At 43.9% G+C, this 20,366-nt stretch overlaps 1 protein-coding gene across 7 annotated transcripts in view; it reads right to left on the bottom strand.

Annotated features, from left to right (window-relative positions):
- chl1b (cell adhesion molecule L1-like b) overlaps positions 1-20,366 on the bottom strand; it is a 150,159-nt gene that overhangs the window by 35,747 nt on the left and 94,046 nt on the right. For 6 of the 7 annotated variants that reach the window (XM_054748377.2, XM_054748400.2, XM_015959949.3 and 3 more), the window contains exons 3-12: positions 10,092-10,200; positions 9,697-9,887; positions 8,297-8,419; positions 6,391-6,561; positions 6,042-6,065; positions 5,850-5,961; positions 5,537-5,718; positions 4,333-4,464; positions 3,080-3,220; positions 2,307-2,418 (exon numbers count right to left, since the gene is read on the bottom strand). In XM_054748377.2, coding sequence (XP_054604352.2) covers positions 2,307-2,418; positions 3,080-3,220; positions 4,333-4,464; positions 5,537-5,718; positions 5,850-5,961; positions 6,042-6,065; positions 6,391-6,561; positions 8,297-8,419; positions 9,697-9,887; positions 10,092-10,200 — 1,297 coding nt within the window. The remainder of the gene's footprint in view (positions 1-2,306; positions 2,419-3,079; positions 3,221-4,332; positions 4,465-5,536; positions 5,719-5,849; positions 5,962-6,041; positions 6,066-6,390; positions 6,562-8,296; positions 8,420-9,696; positions 9,888-10,091; positions 10,201-20,366) is intronic. The other variant, XM_054748388.2, reaches the window with a different exon arrangement.

Raw genomic sequence — 20,366 nt, forward strand, 5'->3', positions numbered from 1 at the left:
TGGAGGAGTTTAAGTATCTCGGGTCTTGTTCACGAGTGAGGGTAGGAGGGATCGAGAGATCGACAGGCAGATTGGTTCAGCATCTGCAATGATGCGGGCGCTGAGCTGATCTGTCATGGTGAAGAGGGAGCTGAGCCAGAAAGCCAGGCTCTCTATTTACCGGTCAATCTACGTCCCAATCCTCACTTATGGTCATGAGCTTTGGGTAATGACCAAAAGAACGAGATCGCGGATAAAAGCGGCCAAAATGAGTTTTCTCCGTAGGGTGGCCGGGCTCAGCCTTAGAGATAGGTTGAGGAGCTCGGACATTCGGGAGGGACTCAGAGTAGAACCGCTGCTCCTCCAGATCAAAAGGAGCCAGTTGAGGTGGTTTGGGCATCTGGTCTGGATGCCTCCTGGACGCCTCGCTGGGGAGGTGTTTCAGGCATGTCCTGCCGGCAGGAGGCCCCCGTGTCGACCCAGGACACGTTGGAGAGGTTACATCGCCAATCTGGTCCGGGAACGCCTTGGGGTCCTGCCGGAGGAGCTGGTGGAGGTGGCCAGGGAGAGGACGGCCTGGAGCTCCCTAGTTGGGATGCTACCCCCGCGACCCGGACCCGGATAAGCGGAGGAAGACAACGACGACGAAGATGACATTTAAAAATGTTTATGTTGTATTTCTGGATATTTATATTGGCATCACTCAAGAGAAAGGCTTTTTAGTCATGTTTGTCAGGTTTCTTTGGGCTTGTACAGCTTCAGGGATGTCCTTCCCTTGAATGTAATGATCATTTGATCCAAAGGAAAGAATACTTTCATAATTATGTGGCACACTTTGACTTCCGTACATAACGAAAGCATCTGCTGCTTCTTAGGTGTGTTCCTGCTGTGTCGCGTTTCCAATTCCATGCTGTAGTTCTTTTTTTTTTTGCATCTGCTGCTTTTTACAGCTTTTTTTTTACTACGTCTGTCACATTAGCAATGTTTTCATCATAATTTCACATCCACCATGTCCCAAACACGATGAAACAAACTTCAAACCCAACGTTTGGAGCTTATAAACTCCATACACCTTACTCTCGTGCAGCACCGGCTGTCTGTTGCTGTGCGCTGCAGCAGTGTCAATCTTTCCGGCTGGATGAGTGTGTCAATATTCTGCTTCTTAATCAGCGTAAGCCATGACCAGACAAAGAGATCAGTCAACAAAGACCAGACCTGCCAGCGGTTGTAAGTTTTATCCCTCTAATATTCGCCCTCTTTGTACTGCTCTCGTTTACTTCTCTTGCCCTCTCCCCGACCGGGAACCTCTCGGCGGTTTTGAAATCCTAAAAACTCTGAAACTTTCAATATAAATGCACCCATGAGTGTAGCTCAGCCTGAAGTTACACATCTCCACTATCTTCTGCTGTAAAGTACTTCATCAGGGATCATATTTGTGGCTGTGGCTCGTTAAAAGTCAGTAACGACGCTTGTTGTGATATTGTAACTTTGGTGATTAAAGGGTTAACACTTTTTTTCACTAGAATATTCAGTATTTTATTTAGATAATCTTCAGATAAATGATTACATCAAACACACACGTTTTTTCTCTAATATAAAGTTCTGCACACAAATAGGAAAAGCCCTCTTTTGTGAAATGAAAATTTTTTTCTCATTAAAACCTCAAACTTTGTTTTAAATAAATCAATAAAATGATTTTCTATCCTGTTTGACTCACTTCTGCTTCTGCTTCTGCTGCTGCTGCTGATGAAGTCTCTCTTGTTTAGTTGGTAATTTTCATTTTTTCCACTAGAATTTCATCTCAATGTCTGATTCTTCACATCCAGATAAAGTCCACCAAACTCCTGTGCCTATTTGGCAGGAGCGTTATCTTAGAGCTAGGCTAACCCTAAATCTCTTCCTCTCTGTTCTGGTGAAACTTATTAATATATGATAATTAAATCACATTTTGCAGGTCTGGTCAGTCATGCACCAACAAAACTTAGTGACCAGCTCTTCTCCCAAATTTTGAACATATGTATTATTCTGCTCTAAGCTGTGGGCTTAAGGATACATGCTGGAAGCCTCTGCCCTCTTATTTTAAAGCAGTGTTTTCCTGATATGAGGGCTGGTCTGGATCTGGCTGGTCTGAACCAAGATTATGAGTTTTTGTAACTTGAAAAAATGAAGTAAAAATAAATCCAACCTTTAGTGCTGCAGCAATAATAAGTTACTAGATATTTAGAGTAACAGGATTACTCTGTGTTGTGTTTGTTTCTGAGCTGGAGGAAAACCAGATGATGCCTGCTGCTCTCTGCTGGTGTGTGTCGGGTCTGGAAGTAACTCACCAAGTGATGGTGGAAGGGGGTGAGCTGAAAGCGTTACAGTGGAGCGTCACTCCTCTGCTCTCCACTGCAAAATAACCTTCTCCGTCCTTAGTCAGAATCATGGGCGGTAGATCTGTAAAGACCATCAGCAGAGGCCAGTCATCAGATCAAACAGGGAGGGGGTGGGGCAGTGAACATTGTTGTCTTACCTTGGTATCAGTTAAAAAAATACATATTTAATGTGTTTTGAGGATGGCTAAAAAAAGGAAACCAGAAAACAACGTCTCAATGATTCATTCTAGTCAACAGAAGGCAAATCTTGTGTCTGGTTTTTCATGAAGCAACTTAGAATTCAGAGACCGTCCACCTTTATTAGCTCCTTGGTGACTCGGTGCAGAGACAAAATGCTCCGCTTTGTCTGCTCTCGCTCGGCAGCACATGTTCAGCTAATGTTGGTGAAGTGTGTGCAGAATGTAGGGCGCACTTGTTAGCATATAAATGACTGAGAACGGAGCTTGTTGCTCCTGATGGAGAGCCGTTAGCCAGAATGAGCTGCTGCAGCTGTAGACAGCTCTCCTCTCCTGGGCTCCACATGGCTTTATGGCATAAGCTAGCATGGGCGCTAACTCACAGGCTTCGCACAGCAGCCTGTAAGTGTCTCCCTGCAAAGTCAGACACATCCTCACAGATACTGAGAAACGAGGGTCGCCTTTGTTTGTGGGTTAGGTTTAAGCTGGACAGAAACATGACTGATGAGAACTGTGGCCCACACAGAGAAAGGCTTTAGGACTTACTCCTGATCATGATGTTTGCATTGGATAAGAGGCTCCCGTGCCGGTTGGAGGCCTCACACTGATAGACGGCGCTGTCAGAGGCTTTGGAGTTACGGATTATTATGGTGTCATCAAATATCCTCCTGTTGGCCGCTGGGGAATCTGTAATGGACAAATGTTTTCATCATTTTAACACATCAGCCTCAGACCTCAGTGTTAACAACATGCATGCTACATTCATAACCATTAATGTGTCAAACTTTAAAACAAGCATCCAATTATAAAATCGAGTCAAATAAAATACAGAAAAAAGTGTGAGGGGACAATGTGATGCAGCATCACAAACGTATAGCCGAACAAAGAGGAAATCTCCCCCGACCTACATCTGAGTTGTTGTAATTACTTATTGAGATGGTTTTGATTTTATTTCTAACATTAACAAATTAGTTTTCTTAAGAAAAACAGATGAATTTGCACCCTTAGTTGCTCTTCTTTACTTTTATAGCAGAACTGTCTACCCATGTTTGATTTATGTGACTGTTGATCATGTTAATTAGTTATTCAAAAGGTTATTTTCCCCTAAATAGTTCTGATTTCAGATGTTTGTTGGTGATTTATATTAATTCTAGTGTGATGAAAGTAATAATTCACACTAAGTTTTAACCACCACTCAAAGCTCAGCTGTGCCCCCTGCTGACATCAATTGGAAAAAAAAAACAACAGTTTCCTTAAACGTGAACTATGGATAGTTTAGTCTCTACATAATCAGAAAACGTTGTGCTTTCAAGACAAAATGTATCAGTAATAGAAATATGTATTTAACATATTTTATATTAGACTCCACAACAGTATAAGTATGTAAAACCCTCGTAAACACAGATCATAACATGCATCCTGCACAGTGATGATTTATCTTGATGCTCTTATTTTGACGAGTCACGCTGCAGTGCATTTCCCAACATGAAGATTATTCATCATTTCTATATTTATCAAATTAATTTTTGCCATATTTATTTTCATTCTGAAGCACTGAAAAAGGAGCACATGGATTAAGAATTAAAAAAACGTGAATAAAAGGTACGATGATCATTTAGCATCATAGAAATTACAATAAACTAAATAAGACTTAAAGGCAGTAATGACGCGTTTGTTTATCAACATCACTACTGCTTATTTGGCAGGAATTATATGTGAAGAGTATTTTAATGTTGTAGTATTCCCAGTTTTGGTTGAAGATTTCCTGAGTGGCTTCCAGGATGTGAGGTGGGACTGACCCTTCAGAGGTACTCCGTTCACCCTCCAAGTGATGCTGGGCTCTGGGGTCCCTCTGGCAGAGCACTTGATGAGCACGTCTGTTCCGATCATACTGAGCTGACTCTGAGGCTCTGACACCCACTCCGGAGGTTCTGGAAACACAGCGTCAGCACAACGTTATCAAACTACCCGTGTCAGGTTAAAGAAGTCTTCCTGAGGGAGAGCACAGCAGACGTATTCAGAGGCGTCACCAGCCACACAGACGGGAACCTGGAATGGGAAGCTGCTCCAGAACTCAGCAGGACTTATGAGAAACTCTACTATCATCATTCGGTTGGTGATTAATTATTTCCCACTCAAAAGATGCAGGTATGAGAAATGGTAAAAGCTGCTCAGTGTGAGACCTGAGGTCAGGGGTCAAAGTTCAAAGGTCCTCTCAGCGACTCCTTTCTATTCTCATTTTGTCGTACTTTAGACTTCTGAAACATCACTTTTCTGCATTTTACTGGTTGATATTTGTCTGAGTGTTGAAAAAGTAAATACAATTTGTCTCCAAGTGATAATTAATTTTAGTTAGGAACTTTTTATTTTATTGTTTTCTTTACATCTTAGTGTTTTAAATGATTATGTTTTCTTTTACCATCTTTATAATCACTCTTTATCAGTTACTTTCTATCCATATTAGCTTTTGTTATTTTACATGCTATATGTTTTAATCCTCCAGTGTTTCCTCTGCGGAGCCCTCAGCCTTGGGGCCGGTGGTCGGCGGCCGGGCCGCTCCTCGGGTGGTGCCCGGGCAGTGGTGGGGGTCTCCGCCATCCCTCCCTGGGCGTCATGGGCCGGTGTCTTGGCTGCTGCCGTGGATCTGTTGCTGTCGAGGCAGATGGCTCCGCTGATGATGTGTCATCCATTACCTAACCCATCTGAACTCAGCCTTTTGTTTACTCTGTTGTTCACGTATGTGTGTGTGTGTGTGTGTGTGTGTGTGTGTGTGTGTGTGTGTGTGTGTGTGTGTGTGTGTGTGTGTGTGTGTGTGTATGCGTGCGCGTATGTGCGCGGGCGAGTGTGTGGGTGAGTGTACGTTCACCTTGGAAGTTGGCTGCGGGAGGGGAAGTGTAATTGTCATTTGTTTTATACTTGGGGAGGAGGGCTGGGATGGGAATATGGGATCTATGGGGCCACTTTAATCTGTGAAGCTTGGTGCTTCAGAATAAACTCTGGTACCTTCCACTGTCACAGTGAAGTAATGGACTGCTTCTCCCAGTGGGTTCTTTGCTTTGCACATATATTTCCCACTGTCCTTCTGGTCAGCTCTTGGAATGATCAGCAGTTTCCCATGATTCTCCACTTCAGCTCCATCGGGAAGCCCGAGGCCGATCTTCACCCACTCCACCTTTGGAGTTGGACTGAGAGAAAAATGCAACAAATGTCAATGTTTGTTCTAAAACCTGATTTAGTAGTAATACACAAGATTGATTTCACGTTTGACAGTGGTTCTCGCTGAAGGTTTTGAAATTGCTAGATAATAATTACTCACATTCCTTCTGGAATACACTCCAGCTCCAAGTCATCGCCTTTAACCAGCTGCTTCTCTGACTGGACACCAGGGGGCGTCAGAAGCGAGGGTCTCCTCTCCAGGATGGCATTAGCTGACAGAGGAGCACATTTTATTACTGCACACAGCTGCTTGTGTCTGCACACAGATGCACTCTTCAGACATCTAACTTACCACTCTCAGAACTGTCACGTGCCCCTGACACGGTAGTGGATGAGACACCATCACACACACACACACACACACACACACACACACACACACACACACACACACACACACACACACACACACACACACACACACACACACACACACACAGAAAGAATTGACATCAAACAAAAGCACAATGTGGATGGCAAAACCAAAGAAATCACAATATGAACTCAAATCCAAGAGCATCAATGGGACACTGCAACACTGAGATGTCGTTTGAAATGTTGCTGTGAGGTGATCAACGCTCTGAACAAACACTTAGATCATGCTGGTCTGATGCAGATTAGGAAGCTGGGTTGACATTTACTTGGTTTAACATGGACAGACATGGCAGTCTTCTGAACGATGGTGCGTATTCTCGGGAAGGAGGCGAAGCAGCAGTAATCCGTCCTGCTGTCCTTCTCCACGGCGTGGGAGAAGTAAAGGTCACCATTCAGACCCACAGACACCCTCTCATCCTGCTGGATGTGCTGCATGTCTGAGAAAAGCAAGGTGATGGTTTCAGAAACACACACACACACACATCACTAAAACTTAACAGGGCTGTGCAAAACTTTGTTCATCTTAAAATCCAAATAAACTGTTTTAAGGCGTCGCCTAAAGGTCACATGACTAGTAGAAAGAGAAAGTTGTGATTCAGATTTATCTGATGCGCTCCCTCACAACCCCCTCATTTTTATCACACAAATACCGGTGGTCGTTAGTATATTTGTCATCCACGTTTTTATTTATTTTATTCATTGGAACCTGTGAGATAAAAGGGTTCTGAGGACCGTTCACAGCCTGGGGGCTAGAGGTGACCCACTCCTACTCTGGACCAACATTTACAACCATAGGAGACATTCTGCTTCTTTCCCTGTGAGTGAGTCCAAACCAGACCCACAAAATAGACTAGAAGGTTGACAAAGCTAACAAATCCTTCTGTTTTCCTTAAAACTACCTGTGGCGATGGTTGAGATTAATGTTTACATTCAAGACAAATAAAAGTACAAAAAAACTTTCTTTGATTAAAGCTCTTTTTAATAAAGCCTTTACACCTCTATGTGAGCTAATTTTACATTTGCGGAAACTGTTTTACACATATTACACATTAAAATGACAAAACACTCATGTCCATCATCATAAGTGGATGTATTAGAATTTATACTGAATTTATTAAAAAAAAAACAAAGAGTAATTTACTCCCACTTTCACAAGTGAAACTGGAAAAATTACAATCTGGTGCATAAGTATATTTATGTCAGTAACCCAACTTAGACTGAGAGACCATCTAGGCTCAGGAACCCTTTGCAGGTGTTCTGGATTAATTGGCCGATTAGAGTGTGACACTTTGAGACTAGACTATTGAATCTTTTAACAATATTCTAACTGTCTGAGATTTTGAATGTGGGGTTTTCATAAGCTGTAAGCCACACCTATCACAGTTATAACAAATTAGGCTAAAATATCTATCTCATAGATTAGCTTGGTGTAAATGTTTCAGTCTGGTTTTAAAAGCCATCATAGAACAGAAACAGCACTCCTAAAGGTCGATAACGATTTTTTTAAAAGGCTACTGACTCTGGTAAATTTGTCATTCTTGCGCTCCTAGAGCTATCTGCAGCATTTTACACCGTTGATCATAACACGCAGGTTGGAGCAGTGGGTTGGAATCAGAGGTACTGCTCTGGAGTGGTTCAAATCGTATCTGTCAGGTCGAAGCATGTCAGTTAATTTCTGTCAGTTCTCTTACTCTGTCACTTCTGTAAGATGTGGAGTCCCTCAAGGCTCCATCTTAGGCCCCTGCTATTTCCCCTTCCCCTGGTTTTTCAGAAACACGCACAAGTGGAGTAAGACTCTAGTAGGGGGTGACTTACTTTTTAAGGGCTAAGCTGAATGCTTGAAATACCTGTACATGAATTAAATATTGTTTTCATTAAAACACCTACAAATTATCTTCATTTGAAAAAAGCTCCTGTTGTTGTCATGATGTGAAGCTCCTGAATTGGATTTGTAGACAATTGTCTGTCTGCACAGCATGAGCTTGTAAATACTGACACATACTAGAATATGTAATGGTTTTAGGGTTTTCTAGACAGAGATGAACTCATTAGCCCTTTATTCTGGGGTCACTTAGTTTAAACTTAAATCAGAAGAGAAAGAGCCTCAAAGACAAAGGTGAAATGAGCTCTCTATCACATAGATCACACACATACCTGTAGGGTGGAACTTACTGATAGTCATCCAGTAGATCTGCAGAGGAGGAATACCAGTGGGTGGGTCACATTTCAAAATAAAAGGCTGACCTTCATCCACCTTCACAGGGTCTAGAGTCTCTTTAGGGAATTTTGGTTCATCTGGGAAACAAAAACAGAAACAATTCAATTCAATTTTATTTATATAGCGCCAAATCACAACAAGAGTCGTCTCAAGGCACTTCACATAATAAACATTCCAATTCAGGTCAGTTCATTAAGCCAATCAGTAAAATGTTTCCTATATAAGGAACCCAGCAAATTGCATCAAGTCACTGACTAGTATCAGTGACTATACAGCAATCCTCATACTAAGCAAGCATAAAGCGACAGTGGAGAAGATGAAGCATGCATTGTCAAATCTGCAGTACTCTCTTTGTCCAGAGGGTGGCAGTTATGTCTTTAAAATAAATAGGAGGGCATGTGGTTCTCACACTTGTCACGCCTAGCCACCTTTGTGGTAATAAAACAACTCTAACACCCGAAAAGACGACTAAATTTAAACAGCTTTTGTCCCAGATTGTATAAAAAAGATAAAATGTGCAATTTTTTTCATGATAAAGTTCAGTCTACCAATTGGATAGGAAAACATATTATTTAGTGATTTTTCCTGTGTTATCATTGATTTTCTTTATAAAAACTCAAGTTGACAACAAATCTAAAATCTAATGTTAGGTGAACACTACTCAGATCAAGACTTTTTCCTCACAGCTGATCCGAGTCAGGAAAGTTTAAGCTGCTCATGATAAGCCTCACTCCAGTACTTAGTTTTTTACAGTGCACACTTGCTGTCTACAGACCATGAGAATATTAAAATTAATAAAACCTAAGCATGCGTTTCTGTTGCAGATCACAGTGTAGGGAGACACAGATCAAATGGTTTGTCTTGTTATTCCTGCAAACAGATGTGCTAATATCAACAGTCTGTTTTGGAAACATGTTTATTGATTTATTTGTTTTTAAAAATGTCCCACAGACTGAGAATCACAAATCATTCTTAACCTTTTATCATCCTGTTATTTTCTTTTTTAACCTTCAGAAACAAATCAGACATTACTTCTACTGCTATGATGTTTTTATCATGCCAGCACTGCTGGGTAGTTTCATCCAGAGCAACATGAGTCCAGGTCTCCTCGGGGGTGTTTTTTCCTTTGAAGATCCACTTTCACACAACTAAACTTGGGGAGAAATTGGAAAATGGCACACAGAGACTGTTGAACAGGCTATAGATCCTGTTACATGCTTTAGAGCTGTATGTGAACCCACTATAAGTGCCGAGCACTTTAAATACAATGTGTTGGTCCAGGTGAACAGGTGCCCGCTAGCTTGAAACACTTTCCGACCATTGTAACAGAGAGGGGGAGATGCAGGTTACTCACTGGACACAATGAACTCAACCTCCTGGGATACGGCGGTCCCCAGTGTGTTTGAAGCGTAACAGCGATAGGTACCCTGGTACTCTGTCAGGTTCCCATTATTAGGTATCACAAAGGTCCCAGAATTCTCCTCTTTCATCAGGCGGGGGTCTACGGAGTGGTTAAATTCCTGGCCGTTCTTTGTCCATCTGAATCTGCATAAAGATAGGCAGTATTGAAATGTCAAGTCTTTCAGCTAGAGCTGCTTCCCCATCATTTCCCAAAAGTTCAACGCCAGAGCACCCAAACGCAATGTGCTACTGCTAAAAAGTTGTTTGTGTTTGGATTCTGTTTGGGCGCTATGAAGCTTCCCATTCTTCCCACCAATCCTGTGAAGTGGTGGAGGACACCATACTCACTCTGGCCTGGGATTCCCCTTGGCTTCACACGTCATGGGGAAACTTTCATCAAAAGGGAAGGCGATTAGGGAGCTGGGTGGCTGAGCGGTGATGGTGGGCGGCTGTTCAACTGGGGAGGACACAAATAGGAACACGTTAACATGAGCAACATCACAAAGACGTTCACACACAGAGAGCTTTACAGGCCCCAGCTATCCCAAACGGTTTAGGGCAGTGGTTCCAAACCCACTTAGTGTACTTAACCCTCAACGCTCTCTTTGGATCCATGTTGATATCTCACACGGTTCGGCTAAATTCTCCCACTGGTTGTTGTTTTCTATTGTAAAGCTTTTGGTGTTAATGAGAGGTGATTTAGTACAAACTAGTTCTTATTAAGTTGTGGAATCAGCAGCTTCGCAATCAAGTTTTAGGCTCTGTGTGATTACGTGTGTGTTGTGGGTGTGTGTGTGTGGTGGTGGTGGAGATTACTGCCAAGATGTCAAACATTCAACTACTTTAACTATACTTGCTCTAGACTCAAACTATGATATTTTTGAACATTTTAAGATTGCAGGAAAAAACAAGTGAAAATTCTCAGGATTAAAATTTTTATTTGACAGGAATAAAAAAAGTCTCAAATTTTTCAGTCTTAATTATTCCAGGAAGACGTTTAAAACCCGCAAAGATTAAAGTCGTTACTGTACAAGGAGACATTTGGATATCTTTTAATGTTGCAGTTGCAGTAAAGTTAAATGAAAAAAAGAATGTACCTCTCCTGATTCATGTAATGTTTTAACCTCTCAATGTTGTTGTACATTCGTGAATATAAAACAGGGGGAATATGGTTTTATTGTTACTTCATGCTTTTAGTTTTAGGATCTTTTGCAGAGCAAATTTCAGGCTTTTCAACATTAAATACCATTATAGAGATTTTACATGAATATAGGACTTATTGGTATTTTTACCCTCCACCCAGTTTGATTAATTCGTTATTTTAATTACAATGTTCTACTTGTCAGTCACAAGGGCAGCTAAATCTCAGCTGTTGTTTGTTCAGCCCCCTTCCATGAAGTAAGTAAGTACTGCTTATACTGAGCCAGGATTCTCTGGAGGTTTCTTCCTGTTAAAAGGGAGTTTTCCTCTCCACTGTCGCTGCATGCTTGCTTAGTATGAGGATTGCTGTATAGTCACTGACACTAGTCAGTGACTTGATGCAATTTGCTGGGTTCCTTATATAGGAAACATTATTTCTGATTGGCTTAATGAACTGACCTGAATTGGAATGTTTATTATGTTAAGTGCCTTGAGATGACTCTTGTTGTGATTTGGCGCTATATAAATAAACTTGAATTGAATTGAATTAAACTCAATTTACCTTAAATAGTAAAATTATATATGTCCTATATTGTATAGCACCTTCTAAGGTTCTACAACCCCCCAAGGCACTTTACACAGTCATCCATTTACACACACACATTCCCACACTGGTGGGGATGAGCTACAACGTAGCCACAGCTGCCCTGGGACACACTTACAGAGGCAAAGCTGCTAAGCACAGGTGGCACCAATCCATCCGACCCCCACCAGCTGACAAGGTGGGTTAATTGTATTGCCCAAGGACACAATGACTGCAACAGTTTAAGTTTACTTGTAACCATGACTGTTTGTATTCCAGTTATCTGTTTAACCAAAGCACAGCATTTCTACGAGTATGGGTATGTCCCACAAAAACAAGCTAATCTCAGATGAAAGCCTTCAGGCTGGGAACCACTGTAGTACTAGAAACAAGACTGTATCAGTTCAGATGTAGAAACATTAAATAATGAGAATAAATAATTGAAGTGAACAACTAAGTAGATGAATAATATAATCATTCAGCTCCAGGGACTTTGTTTTGGCATTTTGGTGCAAACAGGCATTAATAAAATATCTGGAAATCTGAAAGCTCATCCATCCATCCATCCATCCATCCATCCATCCATCCATCCATCCATCCATCCATCCATCCATCCATCCATCCATCCATCCATCCATCCATCCATCCATCCATCCATCCATCCATCCATCCATCCATCCATCCATCCATCCATCCATCCATCCATCCATCCATTTTCATCCGCTTATCCAGAGTCGAGTCGCGGGGGCAGCAGCCTAAGTTGAGAGGCCCAGACTTCCCTCTCCCCAGCCACTTGGGCCAGCTCTTTCGGGGGAATCCTAAGGCGTTCCCTGGCCAGCTGAGAGACATAGTCCCTCCACCGTGTCCTGGGTCTACCTTTAGGTCTCCTCCCGGTTGGACATGACTGGAAAACTTCACAGGGGAGGCATCCAGGATGCATCCTGACCAGATGCCCGAGCCACCTCAACTGGCTCCTCTCGATGCGGAGACGCAGCACATCTACTCCGATTACTTGACCGAGCTTCTCACCCTATCTCTAAGGGAGAGCCCAGCCATTTAGGAGAGAAAACTCATTTCGGCCGCTTGTATCTGCGATCTCGTTCTTTCGGTCACTACCCAAAGCTCATGACCGTAGGTGAGGGTGGGAATGTAGATCGACCGGTAAATCTAGAGCTTCGCCCTCTGACTCTCTCTTCAGCATAACAGACCGGTACAATGCCTGCATCACTGCAGATGCAGCACCAATCCGCCTCAAAATCTAAAAGTTGAGTGAAATTGAATTCAGGATATGAAACATGGTCATGTCACTAGTTGCATCTTTGAGCTGTGGGGATATTTTCAAGGCAGCGTGATAGACGTGGAACAGGAAGTGGACTGATGTCCCCGTCTACAAACACTTTGCAGACTGTTTGTAGAAGTAATGAAAGTTAATGACAGTTCTGTCTCTAGCGCTGCGTGAGTTTGCTTCAACACTTTTTATGTACTATTTAAAAACATCAACAGAAAGTACATGATGGGGACTAAGCAGTCATTTGTTTAACATTTTGATTGGTGGTAACTCATGAGTTCACGAGAGCCACCCATCTGAACTCATTTTACTTAAACAATGTTTGATGCTTTAAAAAAGTTGCTTCCATTTGTAAAGATGCATCCATTCCATCCATTTTGCGCTTTGAAAACTTGTCATCCTCAACAGTGATCCAATCCTAAGTATCATGGCGAGTTTGCTCAAACTTCCCAGATATGTTCTTGCTCCACCCATTGTATCGAGGTGCATTGATGCTTCCTTCTGCAGACTTGGGACAGAAAAGTATCCCAGTGGGCCAAAATGCACCGAACGGCAGAGGAGAAAGCTCCTAACTGTAGTGTTTTATATCAGAAACATGAATAATGAAATATACAATTTTCTGTTATTGCAAATAAATAAAAGTTACTGTGTGTATTGACAAACAAAACTTTTAGTTTTATGTCAGGTTCATTTTTTTTAACCATAGCAACATTATACATAAGAGTATGCTTCTGTTCCAGATGTTGTCCTCATCATCGGGTACTAGGTAGAACAGCCTTTCTGGTGTCCTTGCCAAGAATATACTTGTCAAGTACACAGGAACATACTAGTGTACTTGAGTATTAAGAAATGACCATTAAACTTTTCAGCTTTTTCATGTTGCAGTTTTTTTCACATAAAGTATGCACTATCTGCACTAACATGAAGCCCGTGTCACTGCAAAGACGGCGGTGATGGTACGCTAGTGTTTAGAGTTCAATAAGATGAAAGTGTTTTGGCTACAAAGAGGACACACTACTGGACACAATGTGGTCTAAAAGTTAGAGTCACTAATGACTTGCATTTTCAAGTCAACAGGTTTATGGAAATCGATGATGCTGCAACATAAAAGAGTCTAAATTTTAATTTAATAAGTGATTTGTTCGTTTCTGCTCTTCTTTGTCACATATCGAGTTAAAGGTCAGGTTCAGGTGGCAGCATGTCATGCGAAGTTGCATCAGTTTTAAAAGTCGTCCCGGTGTTGAACAGAAAAACGTTTCTGTTGTTTTTTTTTCCGGTTCCTGCAACACTGTGCAGTCGCGGGTCTATCTTTGGGAACAGCTCTGGACTGTCATAAGCAGCATCTGTTCTTTCTCAGATTTTGTGACAACTCCATACCATCACACCCTGCTCAGCTCTACCGTGTGGATGTCCCTCATCTGTGATCCAGAACAGACTGAGTGAGATCACATCTGACTTCAGGAGTAACGGCTCATCCCAGAGCTTCTCTGGACACATTTATATGATTGAATTCACAGAAACGTGACAAGTATTTTCTGATAATGTGATTGTATCAGCTGTTTACTTCTTGATCTAATTTTGAATTAGAGATTACCTTCCAACTTTTTGAGATGTGGGCCAATATTTCTGAGTAAGGCCACAAATGCTAGCGATGTTCTTGGTTTTTGCTGCTCTATCTCAATCTTGTGTTTGTTGCATTTTATTTTTTGCAGAAAGTAAAATCAAAGGAATGGATGCATTTTAACAAATTCGGTGTGTGTGTGTGTGGGTGTGTGTGTGTGTGTGTGTGGGGGGGGGGGGGGGGGGGGGGGGGTCCGGTGTCCAAAATATAAGTAAAATGTCTTTAAAATTGGCCTTTGCTTCAGATTGGATAAAAAAACAACTTAAAATATTTACACCATCTAGTTAAATCAATTATTTGAGCATTTCAGTTGAAACTAAATAGGAACTGGGTAAAATAAATGCAATTCTGATTTGTAATGTGGTTACAAGACACGAGGATGGACATTAACTGAAGCTAAAGCAACGTTCTACAGCTAATCTGACGCTAACATCCAGAACACATGGCTGTGAGCGAAGCTGCAGTCAGGGGGGAGACGAGACATTTCTACCACCACTTACTGTTCATGTGATCCAAAGCTACATAATCCACGACACCGAGGGGGAAACAAACCCAACCAAACCAGTCAACAGTTTGACAACAACAATTCTCCGGTGAAATAAAACCATTTCTGACAGCATCCCAACACAGGATTAGCCTTTCACACAACCTGTTTAAAGCTTTGGAGAAATTTCTGAATAAATCAGAGCGTCAGAGCGAGATAGTTGATAAGCGTTTCCAAGGAAACGGCGATACACTCAACACAGACCCGAATCAAACTAGATAATAGCTGTAAATATATTCACTTCACAGAACACTTGACAATCGTAACACTTCTCTCTGGTGTGATTTATATTCCTGTAAATTATTCAACACGGTTCTGATAAAACCCGCCCAAGGTTAAGTCCTCTGTGGCTCTAAAGTAAACCGCCAGACTACATCCTGGATTCTCTTTTTAGTCTCACTAAACACAGCTAGGAGCTCATCCATCACTTATTACGGCCACCTGTTTGAATGCTTGTTATCGGCCGATCACATGGCAGCAACTGGTATGAGTGATGCGCGTCCTGGATGTAAAGCCTTATTTACACTGAGTGTAGAATGAATGTGATCCGGCGTGAGCCAGAGAGAAAGATAGACGAGGTACAGCGAGGTGATCGGTTTCTTTCAAAACAAGTGTCTCACTTTTGCTCATTATTAATGACGAGGCATCGACTTTGGTTTTCGGTTAACCTGTTATTAACCGTTAAGGTGTGCCAATAGCCGGTTAATGACATTTTGGAAAACGTGCATCCCTATCTGTGAGTAAATTTACTTTTAAATAAGATTAATGACATGTGTCCAACTGAGCTGGTTTCCATGAACTTCTTCCACCTTCGGAGGTGAGGTACTGTATTTTAGTATTCACACTACAAACCTCAGCCTAGAGAGAGGAAAGGAAAAGAGGAGCAGAGCAGATCTCAGCTTTTAGTTAGTGACAGCCTCACAGAAGAGTCGCCATGACAGACATCAAACTGTTGTTTGTGTTGGACAAGAACAGAATAATAACCAGCTTTCTGCTGGTGGCTGAGCTTTTACAGCTTTTAGTTTGGCTAAATTATCCCAGTGGTCGTTCATTTTTATTAGAATGCCTTTATAAAAAGTGTTTCAGTAAGAGCTAGCTGTTCACTTAATACAGTCAGAGTCTGTATAATGGTGCATCAGGGTCATCTTAGATTTAAAAAGAATAAACTAGGATCTGGGGAGGGTAAGAATAAAGAAACATCTCAGAAATTAGTCAAATAGATGTGTTGATCATTCAAACTGCAAAAACCTCCAGACTGTCATGAATATTTCTGTAGCAGCCAGTTCGCAGTAAATAAAATGTTGTTATGACACTTGCATGAGATACTGTATAATGGATGTTCTGATGCTGCCAGGAGACGTGAAACATACATGATGGAAGCGTCAGGAGGGAAGGTGAACTCTGGGACGAAAGAGAAACGACTTCCTGGACAGACCGAACCTTCATCTCCATGTTGGATCTGGCTTTCTTCTTGGCTTTTGCCAGAACTTACATTTAGGAGCCACTAATCAGCAGAATGACTGTTCTTCAGCATGCTTTAGGAGGCTGACCATTTATAGCACGCACACACTGATAACACACACACACACACACACACACACACACACACACACACACACACACACACACACACACACATGTTTACATGAAATCATGACGCACATGCATGCATGCACGCACACACTCACCACACACACATTTACACACACACACACACGCACGTATGCATGCACACACACACACACACACACACACACACACACGCACGCATGCATGTACGCACACACACACAGACACACACTCACCACACACACATTTACACACACACACATGCACGCATGCATGCACGCACACACACACACACACGCGCGCGCGCACACACACACACACTAATTAAATGTCATTGCACTAATCATCTCTCCAATCCAGGACAAACCTTTGCTATAATCTAGAATACATAAATCTGTGTATTTACCTAATAATTTTGTTTGATTCACTAAACTAAAATCTTACTCAAACGGACAGCTCGCTCCCACGGTCTCACTCAGACATCTCCATTGTGTCATTCACAAGATGTGGGACTTTTTAATGAGTCATCACTCATCCTGCAGTGCTCGTGTGTCAGTTATGTGCCTCCACACGCCGTTGCACTTCTCTATTTCAGAGTGCCTCAACATCACTTTATTAAATAACAGAATTTGTTTATAACAATAATAATTGACTCAGAATTGTCTCTAAAAATATAACTCACAGAACGTTGGTTACGTATTGTAACCCCAGATTCTATGAGTATAGTCGCAGCCCTTAAGCTAGCTGCTATTGGAAGGATGATCTCCGCATCAGCCAATCATGAAGAGCTTAAATGTACGCCCACCAATAGTGGGCCCCCTCGTGGTATATAACCGCAGTGACCCCACTGCTCACCTCCAATGGCTCTTATTCCCATCATAACCAGTGGGGCCAGTGGCTTAAGGGCTGCGACTAGACTCATAGAATCTGGGGTTACAATACGTAACCAACGTTCTATTTTGTCTAGTCTTAGCCCTTAAGCTAGCTGCTATTGGAATAAAGCGCAGCTGGATGGGTTTACGCCCCACTGGTTAACACAACCAATGGACACACCCAATCAAATCTCCTCTAGTGGGGGACGTTCAGCCTCAGACCAGGCCTAAAGACTGAGGCAGGCACGATAAGAGAGGGGCCCCCACTAAAAAACATCATCCACAAGAGGATAAAATCCATCTCAGCAAGGCCAATGAGGTGCCATAAGCATTCATTTAGCCTGCTGGGGTCCAAGCACTGAACGAGTGATGGAACCTGAAGACACATCTCGTAAATAATAACGAGTAAAGGAACAGGGTGAAGCCCATGAAGCAGCCTGACAAATGTCTTCCATTGACACACCACTGAGGAGCGCCATCGAAGAGGAAATCCCTCTGGCTGAGTGAGCCCTGAGTGCCTCAGGGGGATCCTGCCCTGATGATGTGTAAGCGAGGGAAATGGCGTCACACAGCCAGCGTGAAAGGCGCTGGGCCGACAGTCGCCTGACCAAGGGAAGACTCCCTGTAGTGCACAAACAGGTTTTGTGAGCGACGAATCCCTGAAGTGCTTGACATATATCGTGCAAGCGCGCGCACCGGGCAGAGAAAGTGAGAAGCCGCCTCCTCCTCAGAATTATGGGGAGGAGGAAAAAGTCCAGCCAATGAAATTGACCTGGATTTGAAGGAAGCAATAATGCTTTTGGGCACAAAGGCTGGGTTGGGGCATAAAACAGCAGACCCGCCATCCTCCCGGATCCTGAGGCATGCGGGAGCCACTGAGAGGGCGGTTAGGTCACTCACTCTCTTAACTGATGCTAGCGCCAGCAGCAATGCAGTTTTAAGCGACAGGAACTTGAGTGAGACCTGGTCCAAGGGTTTAAATGGAGCTTCAGATAAGACGCGCAGAACCACCGTTAGAACCCATTGGGGAAAAAGCGGGCGGGACACAGGTCTGTTCCTTCTGACACCTTTTAGAAAACGTTTTGTGAGGGGATGATTGAAAACAGATCTATCTCCAAAACCCTGATGACATGATGAGATAGCTGCAGCATATGTCTTAACAGTGCTGAATGCGAGGCCCCTGTCCATCAGTATCTGCAAAAACGATAGAACATCCGCCAGCTGGCAGGAGAGCGCTTGAATATTCCGTTCTGCGCACCAGTTCTGGAAAGCTGCCCATTTAGCAGCGTAAGAGGCAATGGTAGAGGGCGCCCGCGCACTCTGAATCGTGGCCACCACATCATGCGGCAGCCCAGAAGCCTCTAAGCGTGACCGCTCAGCGGCCAGACCCACAGCCGTTGGCCTATTTCCGGAGGATGTTTGATTATCCCATCCGCCTGGAGAAGGGCGTCCGCCCTCCACGGGAGCCTCCACGGGGAGCCGGACACTAGCGCTTGCAGGTCCGGAAACCATGACGCGGACACGCGCCTGGGAGCCACCAGAATCACCGAGAGCTGTTCCGACCGAATTCGGTCCAGGAGACGGGGAATCAGAGGGACTGGTGGAAACGAGTAAAGGAGCGTTCGAGGCCAGGGCTGGTGTGAGAAGGCGTCCGTCCCGAGCGGGGGTCCGTCCCGGGGACTCAGGGAAAACCACAGGCGACACTGAGCGTTTTCGCGAGCCGCGAACAGATCCACAGACGGTTCCCCGAACCTGATCCAGATCTGTGATATCAGTGCAGGATGTAGACGCTCATCGGAGTCGCGGGGTCCCCCTCTCGACAGGATGTCTGCCGCTACATTCAGTACCCCCGGAATGTAGATGGCTCTGATGGACAGCAGGTGGACATGTGCCCAACACAGTAAATCTGTGGCGACACGCAACAGTGGGAGGGATCGAACTCCCCCTTGGCGATTTATGTAGGCTGCCGCTACCCGGTTGTCTGTGTGAACTTCGACATGACGGCCCTCGAGAAGGGCAGCGAAGTGTCTGATCACATTCCTCACTGTCATAAGCTCCAACACATTTATGTGCTCGTGCGTGTGGGAGGGCCAGCGATCTGCCACCGTGTGGGACAAGCACGTGCCCCCCCACCCCGACAGTGACGCATCCGTAAACACAGATACGTGTGACGCAGGACGTCCGATGGGAACCCCGCGTGAGAGGATGCAGGGGTTCCCCCAGTGAGCGAGGTCCCCGCCCACTGAAGGGGGAATCCTCAACATACGTCTCTTCTGACGTATTGGGTGTACCCGGAGGCGGACGAACCAGCGTTGCAAGCGCCTCGTGCGCAGCAAACCTAGCGGCACTACTGAATGGGCTGCGGACATCATGCCCAGGAGTTTCATGACTAACCGGGCTCTCACGATCTTGCGGGGTTGAACACGGGAGATCACCGTGGAGAGATCTGCCGCTCTTGCAGGCGACAAACGTGCTCTCATTAGGGAGGCGTCCAACTCCACCCCGAGATACACAATCGACTGGGATGGAAGGATGGAGCTCTTTTCCCAGTTTATAGAAAACCCTAGGGTTGACAGATGCTCTGTCAACCTCCTGGTTTGCTGTGACGCCTCGTCCTCGGACCGAGCGCACAGGAGAAGATCGTCCAGGTAAAATAAGACCCTCATTCCCTCCGTGCGCAGTGGCTGCAGCGCGGTCTCCAGACATTTGGAGAAAGTGCGCGGGGCTAGCGAGTAGCCGAAAGGGAGGCGATTGAACTGATATTGAACTCCCTTGAACGAAAAACGCAGAAACTTCCGGTGGTTTGGAACTACTGGTATGTGGAAGTATGCGTCTTTCAGGTCGATTGACGTGAACCAATCCCCGGGGCGCACATATTCCAGGACTTGTCTCATCGTTAACATGCGGAAATGCATTACTGCTATGGAGCAGTTGAACAGGGACAGGTCGAGAATCGGCCTCATTCCTCCCGACTTCTTCGGTACTACGAAGTAGCGGGAGAAGAAA

Source organism: Nothobranchius furzeri, chromosome 3 (assembly GCF_043380555.1).
Source record: "Nothobranchius furzeri strain GRZ-AD chromosome 3, NfurGRZ-RIMD1, whole genome shotgun sequence".
NCBI lineage: Eukaryota > Metazoa > Chordata > Actinopteri > Cyprinodontiformes > Nothobranchiidae > Nothobranchius > Nothobranchius furzeri.